This window comes from Sus scrofa, chromosome 8 (genome assembly GCF_054392235.1).
Source record: "Sus scrofa isolate SSC_HxYL_T2T_F1_AM1 chromosome 8, Sscrofa_HxYL_maternal_Yorkshire_Landrace_v2.0, whole genome shotgun sequence".
In the NCBI taxonomy this organism is placed as follows: Eukaryota; Metazoa; Chordata; class Mammalia; order Artiodactyla; family Suidae; genus Sus; species Sus scrofa.
This window is the reverse complement of record NC_139390.1, coordinates 30,549,206-30,566,448: the sequence shown is the minus strand read 5'-3', so window position 1 is coordinate 30,566,448 and position 17,243 is coordinate 30,549,206. Positions and strand designations below refer to the sequence as shown.

At 38.7% G+C, this 17,243-nt stretch overlaps 1 protein-coding gene across 1 annotated transcript in view; it reads left to right on the top strand.

The window, feature by feature from the left end:
- Nucleotides 1-17,243, top strand: part of RFC1 (replication factor C subunit 1) — an 81,586-nt gene that overhangs the window by 5,858 nt on the left and 58,485 nt on the right. The window contains exons 3-5 of the mRNA XM_005666588.4: nt 9,151-9,279; nt 14,362-14,437; nt 16,864-16,986. Of these exons, the coding sequence (XP_005666645.2) occupies nt 9,151-9,279; nt 14,362-14,437; nt 16,864-16,986 (328 nt within the window). The remainder of the gene's footprint in view (nt 1-9,150; nt 9,280-14,361; nt 14,438-16,863; nt 16,987-17,243) is intronic.

Genomic DNA, 17,243 nt, shown 5'->3' with positions numbered 1-17,243 from the left:
GTATTTGTCTTTCTGACTTCATTAGTATGATAATCTCCAGGTCCATGCATGTTCCTGCAAATGGCATTATCTCATTCTTTTTTATGGCTGAATATTTCATTGTATGTACATACTACATCTGCTTATACATTTTTCTCTCGATGGACATTTAGGTTGTTTGCATGTCTTGGCTATTGTGAGTAGTGCTGCTATGAACATAGGGGTGGATGTACCTTTTTGAATTATAGTTTTGTCGGGATATATGCCTAGTAAAGGGATTGTTAGATCATATGATAGTTTTAGTTTGAGAAGCTGCCATACTGTTTTCCAAAGTGGCTGCACCAGCTTACATGCCCACCAACAGTATAGGTGGGTGATAGAATTGTTTTCTTAATAGCACTTTTAGATTGTGTACTGCAAGAGTTTAGAAGTACATTGGTTTTAGTATATTTATCTTGTATCATGCAACCTTGCAGAACTCATTTAGGTTCTAATAGTTTTTTGGTGGATTCCTTAGGATTTTCTCTATTTTTTTTTTTTTTTTTTTTGTCTTTTTAGGGCCTTACCCTACGGCACATGAAGGTTCCCAGGCTAGAGGTCTAATCAGAGCTATAGCTGCCGGCCTAGGCCAGAGCCACTGCAATGCCAGATCTGAGCCCCATCTACGACCTACACCACAGCTCACGGCAACGCTGGATCCTTAACCCATTGAGCGAGGCCAGGGACTGAACTCGCAACCTCATGGTTCCTAGTCGGGTTCGTTTCCGCTGCACCACGACAGGAAATCCAGGATTTTCTCCATTTAAGATCATTTCATCTACAAATAAAGAAATTTTACTTCTTCCTGTCCAATCTCTATATTCCTTTGCCTAATTGGTTTTATTTTTGCCACAGTGTTGAATAGGAGTGATGAGAGTGGATCTGTCTTTTTCTTGATCTTAGGGGACAGAATTCTAGCAACTTATTTTTTATTTTTAAAGTATTAGGCCTTAATATAATATTAACTACTTTAAAATTATTTCTTTTGTCTCTGCAGTGCTGCTATCAGTCAATTTTAGTCAGAGTTCCTTTTGTGGCTCAGTGGACATGAACCCGACTGGTATCCATGAGGATGTGGGTTCGAGCCCTAGCCACGCTCAGTGAGTTAAGGATCTGGCATTGCCATGAGCTGTAATGTGGGTCACAGATGTGGCTTGGATCCTTCGTGGCTGTGGGCAACAGCTGCAGCTCCAGTTCAACTCGTAGCCTGGGAATTTGCATGTGCCATGGGTGTGGCCCTAAAAGCAAAAAAAAAAAAAAATTTTTTTTTTTTTTTGTCAGATACATAGTTTTTCTTTTAAGTGGCTTTCAAGAGAAAGGATTTTTATATTTGGACACATTTTGTGAAGTGTGTTGATAATCAGTTTCTGCTTGTGGAGGACAACTTAATCAGAAATATTTGTATTTCTTTTTTTACTTTGAAAATAGAGAAGTAAAGCAAAAATATAATTATTTCGGCAGTTACCCCAGAGAGCACTGCAGTGCTTATTTTGCATGATATCCTGTACTCTTCAAAGTAAGTCAACACAGTGGCATGATTTGCTTTCTCTTTGCATTTTTGGTAGGCAAATGTAACTTGTTTGTTGGTTGAGCCTGTCAACAGAGGAAAAAAGTTATTAGCTGTTTGGTTATACTTCAAAGTAAATATACATCAGCTCTTGTACCTTGACCTTTTAAAGCTAAAAGGTCATTATAGCTTCTGTGCAGGTTTAGAAGTATTTATTGCAAATTTTTTTTTCATTTCTAACTAATAGAGTTATAACCAACCAAGTTAGAAACTTCTAAAAAATGTGTGATTTTTTTGAGTACTTTGCAAGGTCTGGTATTTTGTCTTGACTTATGTATATTAAAATTGGGCTGCTTGATAGGTGATGCTTCTCTCTAATAGTGTTGTAGAGGTGTTACATGTTAGGGTAGGAGAGTGCAACAAATATTTTTGCTTACATTTAAGAGCATCTTAAATTTCAAAACTTGTATTAAAATGTCTTGTTGGCATTCTTAGTTTTTTCATTTGTGAATTAAAGAATGTTGTAGACTTGTTATGTGGATTAAATTAGTTATTTTTTTAAAATCATTGTCCAGCACAGAGTAAGTCTTATTTAAGGGTTTGTTAAATAAGTAAATAAAAATGAAGCCTTAAGTCAGGGCACTGACAATAGAAATAGCGGGAAGAGGACAGCAGTATTTGGGAGACTAGGTTAGGTGGAATGATTAGGTGGGAGGGTCATAATGGGGAGGAAAAACAGTGCCTCTTTTTATGTTTTGGGGAAGGGTGGTGCTATGTGCTGAGGAGGGAAATAAAAGGAGAGCAGCAAGTCCCAAACGAATGAGAGCTTAGTTTTGGACCTTGTGAGTTGGAGGCTTCTTTGGGGCATTTGGCTAGAGGTGTATATGGCAAACCATTGGCAGCATGAATATGGAGCTCAGAGGTCTGAGTGGAGGCGAGGTTTAGAAGGTATCTGTGTTTTTCGGGGATACTGACACTGAGATGGATGTGAGTTAGCTTGTGCAGTGTGAGTATGTACGTCAGAAGTTTTTTGACTTAGGGCTCATGGAGAGCCGTTAATAGGCTTCAGAGAAAAGCCCTGAAGAAGAGGAAGTCGTGTACCAAAAATGAAAGTATTTTGTTTTTTGTAGCTACCTATGGTGATAGGATGAGTGTACCATATGATAGGTCAGCTCAGTAATTTTCCTCAGAAATAATACAGAGTAATTGTTAATTTGATACTCAGAATTTCTTAAAACAAAAAGCAGTAGATAAAGTCATGGCAAAAAATTAATCTCAAAGTTTATTTTAATACACAATCTTTAAAAACAAAATTACCATGAATTTCATTTTACATAATTAAGAACGTCTCTTTCTGAGCCCAAATATGGACGTCAGTGATAGGAAGACCACTCATGGGTTCAACCAATATTAATGAAGCATCTGCTTACCTGAGGTGCTGGCCCTGTACGTGAGATACAGTGGTGAGGAAGAGAGGCAAGCTTGCAGCAGTGTATTAAAGCTCAGATTTCTCTGTCAAAGTTATCTCCTAATAATCATTTTGGGAGCCACTTCAGGTGTTTCTTCTTTTGGTAAAGCGTCCCTGAGGCTCTCTCTGTTAGGTGCTCCTGGTGTTCTTAACAGTTTTGTCTTAACACTGTTTTTTGTGTTTGTTTTTTGGTTTGTTTTTTTTTAGGGCCCTCAGCATATGAAAGTTCCCAGGCTAGGTGTCGAATCAGAGCTGCCAGCCTGGCCACAGCCACAGCCACAGCAATGCCAGATCTGAGCCGTGTCTGCGACCTATACTACATCTCATGGCAATGCCAGATCCTTAACCCAGTGAGCAAGGCCAGGGATCAAACTCACATCCTAATGAATACTAGGCGGGTTCTTTCTACTGAGCCACAATGGGAACTTCTTTTTTTTTTTGTTCTTTTTCGGCTACCCTGTTGCACATGGAGCTCCCAGGCCAGGGATCAGATCTGAGCCACAGTTGCAACCTAAGCCACAGCTGTGGCAATGATGGCTCCCTATCCCACTGTGCTGGGCTGGGGATCGAACCTGCATCCTAGTGCTCCCAAGGTGCTGCCAATCCTGTTGTACCACAGTGGGAACTCCAGCACTGTTTTGTGTTTAATTCTGTTTTTTTTTTTTTTTTTCTTTTTCTTTTTATAGCTGCACCTGCGGCATATGGAAGTTCCCAGGCTAGGGACCTAATCAGAGCTGCAGCTGTTGGCCTGCGCCATAGCCACAGTAACACATGGATCCAAGCCGCATCTGAGACCCACGCTGCAGCTTGCGGCAACACTGGATCCTTAACCTACTCAGTGAGGCCAGGGATTGAATCCACATCCTCATGGAGATACTTTTGGGTCCTTAACCTGCTGAGCCACAACAGGAACTCCTGTGGGTTTTTTTTTTTTTGGTCTTTGGTCTTTTTTTTTTTTAAAAGGCTGCACTTGTGGTATATGGAGGTTTCCAGGCTAGGGGTCTAATTGGAGCTGTAGCTGCCAGCCTGTGCCACAGCCACAGCAACACTGGATCCAAGCCTCATCTGTGACCTATACCACAGCTCACAGCAACTTGGGATCCTTAACCCACTGAGTGAGGCCAGGGATCGAACCCAAAACCTTATGGTTGGTTTCTAGTGGGAGTGCCATGACGGGAACTCCCAGGAACTCCTGCATTTGATTCTTTTTTTTTTTTTTTTTTTTTTTTTTTTTTTTTTTTTTTTTTTTTTTTTTGTCTTTTGTCTTTTTTGTTGTTGTTTTGTTGTTGTTGTTGTTGCTATTTCTTGGGCCGCTCCCGCGGCATATGGAGGTTCCCAGGCTAGGGGTTGAATCGGAGCTGTAGCCACCGGCCTACGCCAAAGCCACAGCAACTCAGGATCTGAGCCGCGTCTGCAACCTACACCACAGTTCACGGCAACGCCAGATCGTTAACCCACTGAGCAAGGGCAGGGACTGAACCCGCAACCTCATGGTTCCTAGTCGGATTCGTTAACCACTGCGCCACGACGGGAACTCCTGATTCTTTATATACTAATTTGTCTCCCATGTAGCTTCATGAGGGCATTTTCCTGTTTGTGTCGTAAGGCCCTGGCACAGGGCCTGCCTGTAATCACACAAGGGTTAAATGTATTAGGAATAATGAGAAGGGAAAGGTCATTGCTTGTTGTGGGGTATGGCTGCTTTTGCATAGATCCATAGAGTTACAGGAAAACTCTGAGAGGGCAGTCATGGTCAAGTGGAGAACTATGAAAGGGATTTTGAGTCAGAAGATCAGGTTCCATTCTGGAGTGCCACCTCTGATCCCCAAATGAACCTCTGAGGCAGGTGGCATCATGAGGAAACTAAGGGCCAGAGAAGTTTAAGAAATTCATCTGAAATGTCTGGTAGTAAGTGTCAAAACTGACAAAAAGCTTGTGTGTATTTGACCTAATTCCACTTAACTTCTCTATAAAATGGAGATACATCATTCTATGTGCTTTAATACTTCATAGAATCAGCAAGAGAGATAAACCTATGTACAGTAGCTGTAAGTAAAAGCGTGAAAAACTTATTATTAGCTGTCTGTGCTAAGATTTATTTTAACTTTTGTGTGATTTTTGCTAAAATCTTTTGCTTTATTTGAATTGACCTGTTTAATAACTATTGAAAAAGAAAATAAGAGTTAATTACTACTCTTTTTGGTTTCCCCAAATAAAACTATTTCTTTTATCATTTATTTTAAAAATGAAATTACTGAGACATAGGGTATGCAGATTAAAATTTTTTTTAATTTTAATTTTTTACTTATTTTTATTGACATTTAAAATTTTGATAAATATTGTTGGATTGTCTTAGAAAGTTTATACCAATTTTTACTTTAATTAGCAATGTGAGCGTCTGATTCCCCACGTCTTTGACATATCTGGGCATTATCAATCTTTTAACAGAGAAAAATAATCAAATTTTAATTATTATTTGTGAAGTTGAGCATCTTTTATTATGTTGGTTAATTGCATTTCTTTGTTTTTTTCTTTTTCTTTTTTCTTCTTTTTTTTTTTTTTTTTGGGACAGCACCCATGGCATATGGGAGTTCCTAGGCTAGGGGTCCAATCGGAGCTTCAGCTGCCAGTCTTCGTTATAGCACAGCAATGCCAGATCCCAGCTGCATCTGTGACCTACACAGCCGCTCACAGCAATGCTGGATCCTTAACTCACTGAGTAAGGCCAGGGATGGACCTCATATCCTCATGGATACTAGTTGGGTTTGTTAACTGCTGAGCCACAATGGGAACTCCACATTTCTTTTATAATTTGCCTACTGGTGGCTTTTGTTTTTCTACTCGGGTAATCTTTTTATTGATTTGTAGGAGCCCTTTGTATATGACATATTATAGATATTTTCACATTAGTTCCTTTTAGTTTAACATTGTTTATGGCATCTTTTATTTTTATGTAGTCAGATGTGTCTGTTTTTATGAATAGTTTCTAGCCTTGATGTTCTGCTTGGAAAGACTTCCATTTGCTAAGATTATAAAAGTAAATTTAAAAATTTGTTCCTTTTTCTACCCACATACTTAGCAGGAGTTATTCTCTGAAGGTAAGAGTGATGTTTAGAGCCATTATTTGGGAGTTTGATTAGTTCCTAGACTTGTTCTTCATTTTATGAACTCTTTGAAGACCTGGAACACCAGACAGGGAGACTAATTGAACAGTAAGAGTGAAGTCACACTATTAATTAAGGCCAAATTGGTGATCTTTGCTTCTTAGATGTTTATACCTTAGTTGGCTGCTCATATTGGAGATAATCCCTGAAAAGATATGAGTAGAATGACTTTCATTCTATATGAAAATTCTTTTCCAAAATTTAGATTTTTAGTAGCTACTGAGTTAGCTGAGGATTCTGTAATTGAATTGTTCTGCTGCCATCAGAGTGTAAGGGCATGGGGAATGGGAGAATAGAGTAGAAAAAAGGGAAAGGAAAAGAAAGGGATTGTGATTAGGAAGAATTACTTAGGAAAGAAAGTTTGCAACAATGCTGAGAATCGGCAGTATGGTACAGAGGGCTCAATATTAGCAACAATTCCATTTCCTAAATGATGTCTTTTCTTTCTCTTTGTGGTTTTAAGCATTCGTGGTTCTAATATAGATGGAAAACCACCACTAACTGTAACTTAATTATTAATATTCACTGTTGGGGAGTTCCTCTTGTGGGACAACAGAAACAGACTGGTATCCATGAGGATACGGGTTCGATCCCTGGCCTCGCTCAGTGGGTCTGGAATCTGGTGTTGCCATGAGCTGTGGTGTAGGTTGGAGATGTGACTCGGATCCCGAGTGGCTGTGGTGTAGGCCAGCAGCTATAGCTCTGATTCAGTCTCTAGCCTGGGAACTTCCATCTGCCGTGGGTGCAGCTCTTAAAAAAAAGAAAAAAAGGCAAAAAAAAAATTAAGTTTTGATATTTTCATGGTGTGTGTGTATTCCGTGTGTGTGTTTATGTATGTTTAAAAAAATCACTACTGTTTGAATGAAGATTTATTTGGTAATTTCAAAAGTGAAACTCCAATGTGAAACTCTCATTTCCTCCAGAAGCAATAAAGTAAGTAGTTGTCAGCCTCAAACTCAATTCTTTGCAAATTATATGGAAGACTGTGGCTTTCTGGCTTTCTTTATCATCTATCTTTTCTTTAGCACCTGACACAAATGTCTCAGTTTCAAAGCTGAAGTATCCATTCTGCAAACAATAGTTTAGATTTTATTAGGATGGATTTGTGACTTTTCTATATTAAGAAACTTATAAAAGAGGGTATAAAACCAAGGAAGGCTGAACCGTTGAAAGAAATGAACATGTCTGTACATCATTTATCTGTTTTGTTTATTGGCTTAACCACAAAGCTGCGTGTGCATGTGTGTGTTTGCATAACAGTCTTGTTTGGGATTTTTGACATTTCAAGAGTATGAGAATTTACTGCAAGGATGTAGAAAAAAATTATTAACTTTCTTACATTTCACAAAGTACTTTTTTTTTTTTTTTAAATCCTTTGTCTTTTTAGGGCTGTACCTGCAGCATATGGAAGTTCTTAGGGTAGGGGGTGAATCAGCTGCCGGCCTACACCACAGTCATAGCAACGCTGGATCTGAGCTGTGTCTGCAACCTATACCACAGCTCATGGCAATGCCGGGTCTGTAACCCACTGAGTGAGGCCAGGGGTCGAACCCACAACCTCATGGTTCCTAGTTGGATTTGTTTCCACTGCGACACAATGGAAACTCCCTCACAAAGTACTTTTAACAGTTGTATTCCTCACTACAGTAAAGAGAGGTAGGTTGGAACAGGTAGAAAGGATTGAAAACTCAGAATTACAACCATTAAGGATAGGAATAGGGAAAACGGTCCAGTTGGCTTTTTTTTTTTTTTTTTTTTTGCTCTTTAGGGCCCATGTGTGGCATATGGACATTCCCAGGCTAGGGGTTTAATTGGAACTGCAGCTGCTGGCCTACACCACAGCCATAGCAACTCGGGATCTGAACCGCTTCTGCGACCTATACCACAGCTCATGGCAGTGCCGGATCCTTAACCCACTGAGCAGAGCCAGGGATTGGACCTGTGTCTTATCCTCATGGATACTGGTTGGGTTTGTTTCCAGTGAGCCACAATGGGAACTCCTGGTACAATTGACTCTTGAACCCAGTTCTTTGGAATTCAGATCCCTAAATTCTCACTATTCCTGTGTTCCTTAAATTCTTGCCTATGAGCAGGGATAACTGTAAATGGAGATGTTTCAGAGACATGAAGGGATAATGGCTCGTAAATGAGGGGGATGGTAAAGTTTTTACTGAGCCAAAATAGTGATAGTTGTATAATTAATCCTCATAAAGTGTTAGTCTCACTTTACAGACGAGAAAACAGATTAACTTGCTCAAGATCACACAGCTAGAAAGCACTAGAGCAGAGATTCATGCTAGGGATTTCTCATTCTTTTTTCTTTTTTTTTTTTTTTTCATCTTTTTGCCTTTTTCTTGGGCTGCTCCTGCAGCATATGGAGGTTCCCAGGCTAGGGGTCGAATCGGAGCTGTAGCCGCCAGCCTACACCACAGCCACAGCAACACAGGATCCGAGCCGCGTCTGCAACCTACACCACAGCTCACGGCAATGCCGGATCTTTAACCCACTTCGAGAGGCCAGGGATTGAACCAGCAACCTCATGGTTCCTAGTCGGATTCGTTAACTACTGCACCACGATGCGAACTCCGGGATTTCTCATTCTTATTCCTTTTCCCTACACCACAGTTTCTTCGAAGCTAAAATCTAATGGGGTAGGGGATTATACTGCTTTTCATTAGGCACATTGTTTTTAACTCAGGTAATTTTATGAGTTAACTTTTGCCTATAAAAAGAATTCTGTTGCATGCCTGGAACTGTCTCATTATGAAGAATACTGTGTGATGGAAGATAGTATGAGAGAAAGAATGTATACCCATGTATGACTGGATCACTGTGCCGTATAGCAGAAATTGACAAACACTAAATCAACTATACTATAATAAAAATTACTGAGGGTAAACCAGTGTGTATATGTGGAGTTGTTTCTTTTTATAATCGAAACTAGAATTTTATGCAGTCGATATCTGTTTATGAATCTCCTTTCTTGCTTGTAGGATATTCGGAAATTCTTTGGGGTTGTACCAAGTGGAAAGAAACTTGTAAGTGAAACAGTAAAGAAGAATGAGAAATCAAAGTCTGCTGAAGAAACTTTAAAAACAAAGAAAGGAATAAAGGAAATCAAGGTCAGTTTTCCAGATACAGTATTGAATTGTATGAAATAAACTCACTTCCAAAATTGGATATATTGGGAGTCTTGAGTAAATAAAGGATAGCAGTTCATTTAGCAGAGGAAAAATAATAAAAAAGTATTACTTATTTATAGTTAATATAGCCTTTTGCATTCATAGCTTTGTGTTTTCCTTAAGTTGACATAGAACCCTTTTTATTTATTTATTTATTTATTTTTGTCTTTTCATCTTTTTTTTTTTTTTTTAGGGCCGAACCTGCAACATATGGAGGTTCCCAGGCTAGAGGTCTAATCGAAGCTGTAGACGCCAGCCTATGCCAAAGCTACAGCAACGCCAGATCCGAGCTGCATGTGCGACCTACACCGCAGCTTACGGCAATGCGCGGTCTGTAACCCACTGAGTGAGGCCAGGGATCAAACCCACAACCTCATGGTTCCTAGTCCGGATTTGTTTTCACTGCGTCACGACGGGAACTCCAGAACCCTTTTTAGTTGTTAAAACTTTGTGTTTTGAGACCCAAGTTTGCTCATGAAGACATGAGCTTCAGGTGAATGGTATCAGAATTTTGATGGAGGAAAGCTTTATTTCTCTTGTCCTCTGTGGGCTTCAGAGGAGGTAAGATACAGTGTCACTGTGGAAAACCAGCAATGGCTGCAGTAGTGTATCTGAATTAATATTGTTCCACTTTGTGTAAAACATAAGAATTTTGCAACTCTACAAGTCTATTTACCATTATCCCATCCTTTATGCCCTGATTGGGCTGTATATTATATCTACACATGTTAATACCCCACATTTAGTGTAATTATTGTTTTAAACTGACATTATTTTAAAGAAATTAAGAGAGAAAAATTGGTCTTTTGTATTTAACCATGTATTTGCCATTTCTGGTGCTTTTCATTTCTCATTGAAGTTCTAATATTTTCATTAAACTTGAAGAATTTTCTTTATCATTTCTTTTAAGTTGGCAATAAATCCTGTTTTTGTTTATCTAAAAATGTCATTATTTGGCTTACATTCTTTTTTTTTTGTCTTTTGAGGGCCCCACCCATGGCATATGGAAATTCCCAGGCTAGGGGTCTTATTGGAGCTGCAGCAATTGGCCTATGCCATGGCCACAGCAGCACTAGATCCGAGACACATCTGTGACCTACACCACAGCTCATGGCAAGGCCAAATCCTTAGCCCACTGAGCAAGGCCAGGGATTGAACCCTCATCCTCATGGGTACTAGTTGGGTTCGTTAACTGTGGAGCCATGATGGGAACGCCTATTTTGCTTATATTCTTGAAGGATATTTTTGCTTGATATAGAGTTTTTGATTAACATTTTTTATATTTCAGCACTTTTAAAGACATTTCACTGTTTTTTTGGCCTCCATTTTTCTGGTGAGATGTTAGCAGGTATTTATATTGCTTCTCTTGTAGGTTATGTATTATTTTTCTCATGCTGCTTTAAAAGATTTTGTCTTTGGGTTTTAGCTTTGCCTGTGGTGTACCTGGGTGTGCTTTTCTTGTGCTTATACTGTTTAGGGTTTCCTAGTTTCTTGGTCTCAATTAAGTACTTTTTTTTTTTTTTTTTTTTTTTTTTGCTTTTTAGGGCCACGCCCACGGCATATAGGAGTTCCCAGGCTAGGGGTGGAATCAGAGCTGTAGCAGCTGGTTTAAGCCACATCCACAGCAATGCCAGATATGAGCTACATCTGCAACCTACATGGTAATGCTGGATCCTTCAACCCACTGAGAGACCAGGGATCGAACCTGAGTCCTCATGGATACTAGTTGGGTTTGCTTCCACTGAGCCACAATGGCAGCTTCTCAATTCAGTGCTTTTTTCTTTTTTTTTTTTTTTTTTGATCATTTTTTTTTTAGAGCCACACCTTCAGCATATGGAAGTTCCCCGGCTAGGGGTTGAATTGGAGCTGTAGCTGCCAGCCTACACCACAGCTGCAGCAACACCAGTTCCTTAACCCACTGAGTTAATCAGAGATCGAACCCACATCCTCATGGATACTAGTTGGATTTGCTACTGTTGAGCCACGACAGGAACTCCTTAAGTGCTTTTTATCTTGAGTGTATGGTTCATGTACTAGTCAACTTGGGCTACCATAAAGTACCATAGCCTGACTGACTTAAACAATAGAAATGTATTTTCTTACAGTTCTGGAATCTGGAAGTGTATGATTAAGGTTCCAGCCAATTCAGTTTCTATTGAGTGTTCTTTCCAGCTCGTAGATGACTGCTTTCTTGCTGAGTCTTCACATAGCCTTTCCTTGGTGTGAGCACATGGGGAGAGAGAGAGGTTGAGAGAATGAGTGTGTGCATATGAGTTTGAACAAGTGAACTCTCTGGTATCACATCTTATAAGGATGCCACCTTGTGAGATCAGAGCTCCACTCTGTGACTTCATTTAATGTTAATTACCTCCTTAGAGACTCCATTTCCAAATAGAGCCATACCGGCGGTTAGGGATTCAACATAGGAATTTTGGGGGAATACAAGCATTCATTTCATATCATTCTTCCAGTGCCCCCCAAATTCACCTCCTTTTTGTGTGCAAAATACACTCATTTCATTCTAAAGCCCCCTAAAGTCTTAACTCGTTGCATCATCAGTTCTGAAGTCCAGAGGCTCATCTAAATCAGATATGGGTGAGACCTGAGGTATGATGCATCCTGAGGCAAAATTCTTGTCCAGCTGTGAACCTGTGAAACCAGACCGAGTATGTGCTTCCAAAATATAATGGTAAGACAGGCATAGAATACACATTCCCATTTCAAAAGGAAGAAATCAGAAGGAAGAAAGGGGTGACAGGTACCAAGCAAATCCAAAACCAGCCGGGCAAATTCTGTTTGATCGTGTTTAATGAAATATCTATTGTTTTGTTTCTAACTCTGTCCTCTAGTCTGGTGGTTTATTTGAATTGTAATGGTTAATTCATCTCGTTTTTTCTAATCTAGTTCATCGTGCTTATGTTTTTGAAGCTTTATTTTAATGGATAGAAACCATAATTGATTATAGTCATTTTTTTACTTTCTTGATTCTTTTTGGGAAAATTTGAATGTGCTAGAAATGTTATGTCTGGCTACAAAATATTAGTAGCATCTTACGACTATGTTAGAAATGTGACACATAACTAAAATAGAACTATGAATACTTTTTGCCTTGGTTTTATTTAGTTTTGCACCAGGCATTGAGTAGTAGTAGGCCCATAACTTAGCACTTTTATTTCTGTCTCTGTCTATCGTTTTCAGGAAACACTTGCCTTGTAATATCTGACATCCTTTTACTCTTTGTTATATATAGGTGAGTGTTGAAAGTGGAGCTGAATAATACAGCTTTTTGTACAGTTCTTTCTTTCCTATCTGATGCAACTGTTACCTGGTTTATCCCCCTCCCCAGTTTTCTTGAGAAGTAATTGACATATGTCACTATATAAGTTTGAAGTGTGTTTACATATTTTATGAAATGATTATCACAGTGGGTTTAATTAGTATCCATTACCTCCTATAGATACAGTAAAAAGCAAAGGAGGAAAAAGCTTTTCTGTGTGATAAGAACTCTTTAGGATCTACTCTCTTAACTTTCCTATAGCAACTACAGTCATATTGTAGATTACATCCCTAGCACTTATTTATCTTCTAACTGGGAGTTTGTACCTTTTGACCACCTTCCTCCAGTTCCTCTTCCCTCTACTCCCTGCCTCTGGTAACCACAGATCTCTTTTTCTATGTGTTTATTGCTGTTGTTTTTTAATTCCGCATACAAGTGGAATTGTATAATTTATTTGTCTGATTTTTTTCACATAGTAATATGCCTTCAGGGTCCATTCACATCTATGTTTTTACAAATGGTAGGATAGTCTCATTTTTTATAGCTGAATAATATCCATACATGCGTGTGTTTGTGTGTGTGTGTAAACAACTTTATCCATTCATCCATCGATGGATACTTCGTTTGTTTTCATGTATTGGCTATTGTAAATGATAACTGCTATGGACATGTGGGTGCAGATGTTTTTTCAGGTTAGTGTTTTGGTTTCCTATGGGTATATTCTCAAAAGTGGAATTTCTGGGTCACATGGTAGTTCTGTTTTTAACTTTTTTAGGAATCTCCATACTTTTTTCCAAGTGACTGTACTAATTTACAATCCCACAAAATAGCGCACAAGTGTTCCCTTTTCTTCACATCTGTACCAGCATTTGTTATCTCTCATCTTTTTGATGATGGGTATGGTCTGTTCTGTAGCCTAATTAGGGCATTATTAATATTTGGGGCTGGGTAATTATTATTATTATTATTATTTTTTGGTCTTTTTGTCTTTTTAGTGCCGCACTTGTGGCATATGGAGGTTCCCAGGCTAGGGGTCCAGTTGGAGCTGTAGCTGCTGGCCTGTGCCACAGCCACAGCAACTCGAGAACTGAGTCACATCTGCAACATGCACCACAGCTCACGGCAACACTGGATCTTTAAGTGACTGAGCAAGGCCAGGGATTGAACCCGTGTCCTTATAGATGCTAGTCTGGTTTGCTAACCACTGAGCCACAATGGGAACTCTGGGGCTGGGTAATTCTTAATTGTGGAAGACTGTCCTGTGCTTTGGAGAATATTTCTTAGCATCCCTTGTCTACGTATTACATTGCTAGTAATACCCCCACCCCAGTTAGGACATAGAAAAATGTTTTCTGGGGTTAGCATTTCTCTAGTTGTGAACTATTTTTATTTATTTATTTATTGTCTTTTTGCCTTTTGTTGGGCCACTCCCATGGCATATGGAGGTTCCCAGGCTAGGGGTCTAATCAGAGTTGTAGCCACCAACCTATGCCAGAGCCACAGCAATGTGGGATCTGAGCCTCGTCTGTGACCTACACCACAGCTCACAGCAATGCCAGATCCTTAACCCACTGAGCAAGGCCAGGAATCAAACCTGCAACCTCATGGTTCCTAGTCGGATTCGTTAACCACTGCGCCACGACGGGAACTCCTAGTTGTGAACTATTGAGCCCAAATCTAATGGGGAAAAAACAGCTAAGTTATATGGACTTCTTTGTGTTCTCATTATACTGTGATGTTTATAGGTAAATAGTTCTTGTAAGGACGATGACTTCCAACAGAAGCAACCAAGCAAGAAAAAGAGAATCATCTATGATTCAGGTAATATTTCTTTTGAGGAGCTTTAAAGTTAAAGAATTATTTTCTATCTATTAGAACAGTGTTTTCTTAAGTACTAATAGCCTACTGTTCATAAGCCTTGCCAATAACATAAACAGTTAATTAACACCTGTTTTACATGTTATATGTATTATATACTGTATTCTTACAATAAAGCTAGAGAAAAGAAAAAGTTATTAAGATAATCTAAAGGAATATACATTTACTGTACTTAACTGATACTGCAAGTTTATGTTGTCTGTTTGAGATGAATTACCTCTCAGTACCTATATTAATTTTGTCTGATAAGATACAAAACACTGTAGAGTTATATGTATTACTAATACTAGATATCAAAAATGAAAAGATAATGTGAAAAAGAAATTCGTATTTATTTACAAGTATAATGATTCATGTATCGATAATGAAGCAGCAATATGATTGTTTTATGTAGCCTAGTGTGATTCGTGATAGCCTAGCCTATACACTAATGATTGAATCTGTTGTAAAGTTTTTTCTACATAGAGTATTATAGTCATATTCATAATACAGTATTAGATTGTTACATTTTAAAAAAACCATTTACCTGTGATGATAGGCTGATACGTAGTGTCTCTAGTTAGAGAGGCATACTGTATGGTAATATAATTCTTTGAAAGCAAAGTTGTAAAACAGAACTCTACCACATTAATTTCATATTAAATATCACCTATATCTATATAAGGGTAGACTAGTATTTACATATATTTTATGCATTTGTAACATACCTTATTTTTTTTTTAATATTTCTAGGTTATGTGGTTTTTCTGAGTTTTTTCTTTCTTTCCTTTTTTTGATCCTGTTTATGGCATGCAGAAGCTCCAGGGCCAGGAATCAAATCCCTGCGCCACAGGTTGTAACCAGAGCCACAACAGTGACAACACTGTATCCTTGACCCACAGAGTCACAAGGGAATTCCTACGAGTTTTTTCAAATTGTTGCAGATGTCCAAAAATTTTCCAATATATTTATGTAATACTATAACATAAAAAATGTTCAAAGCTTGGCGTTCCCGTGGTGGCACAGTGGAAACGAATCCCACTAGGAACTTGAGGTGGTAGGTTCGATCACTGGCCTTGCTCAGTGGGTTAAGGATCCGGTGTTGCCGTGGGCTGTGGTGTAGGTCACAGAGGCAGCTTGGATCTGGCGTTGCTGTGGCTCTGGCGAAGGCCATCGGCTACAGCTCCGATTGGACCCCCTACCCTGGGAACCTCCATATGCTGAGGGTGCAGCTCTAAAAATAGAAAAAAAAAAAAAAAGAATAAAAAATGTTCAAAGGTTAACCGTACTTTTGAGCTGGGGAACTTTATTTTTATTCCTGCTTTTTATGCTTTGTTAAAATAATGGTAGAACTCAGAAAGTTTTAGGTTTTGCCTTTTTTGGAGAAGACCTATCTAATATGAATTCTTAAAAATATAACCTAAGGGAACTTTTATAGATTGTCAGAATTTTGAGTAATAGCAAAGGTTTTGACTTAATTTTAAAAGTACTGGAGTGTTTATTGTGAGTCTTTTACTGCTGTATGTTGTAAGGAATTTGAAATATGGACATATTCCCATTCCCCAGGAGTTTCCATCTTTTGCAGAACTAGAAACTTAATTGTTTAATATGTTTTGGAACAGTATAAGACAGGATTCACAAATGCATGGTGAGAGAAAGAGGAAGGGTGCTCAAGTTTGTGAAACTTCTATTTTGTACTAGGCATATACTGGGTAGTTACACTTTGACTTGATTTATATGTAGTGCTCTGAGTGATTAGATTGTGGTAGACTGAATAATGGCCCCCAAAGGTGTCCACAGCCTAGTTACTAGAACCTGTGAATATGTTAGGTCACATGGCAAAGGAAAGTAAAATTTTAGGTGACATTAAGGTTGATAATCAGATATCTGAAGTCACAAGGAAGAGGGAGGTGGAAGAAGAGATTTAGAGCAAGATTGACTATAGAATTAGATCAGAGAACCAGAGAGATGGCAGCATGAGAAAGACTCTTCCTGTTGCAGGCTTTGAGGATGGAGAGAGAGGGGTCATGAGCTAAGGATTGCTGGCAATATTTAGAAACTGAAAAAGGCAGGGAAGTGGATTCTTCTCTAGAGTGTCCAGAAAGGATCACAGCCATCCTGATGCCTGTTTTTAGCCTAGTGAGACCCAAATTGGCTTTCTAACCTCCAGAACTGTGAGATAATACATTTGTATTTTTTAAGCCACTAAGTTTATGGTGATTAGTTAGAGCGGCAATAGGGAAGAAATACAAAGGCTTAACTAGGTAACCTATGAAAATTTATAGAAGAGATTTGTCTTGAAAAGGGTCTTGAGGAATTGGTTAACAATAACCACTTTAAAAACATACTATTTCTTTTCAGAGTTTTGTTTATTTTCTTCTCATTTTCAGATTCAGAATCAGAGGAGACAGTGCAGGTGAAAAACACCAGAAAGCGACCAGAAAAATTGCCACTGTCTTCTAAACCTGCTAAAATTCGACACCAGGATCCTGTTACATACATTTCAGAAACAGGTAAGGGTATTGAATTTGTTTGTTGTTTTAAAGAGAGGTAGTGTGTTATGTTCTTGGGTTTCTCATTGGTATCTAAATGTACCTGCTTTACTTTGAACTGAATTTCTCTTGCCTTTTTTGCTTTTTTGAATTTATTAACCAGCATAGGCTGTAATTATCTTTGATATTTTTTTGTAGGTTAAGGGTCAAATACAGGGGAATTGGCTCTTGGAAATTTTTTTTTTTTTTTTTTTTTAGTGCCATATGGGTGGCATATG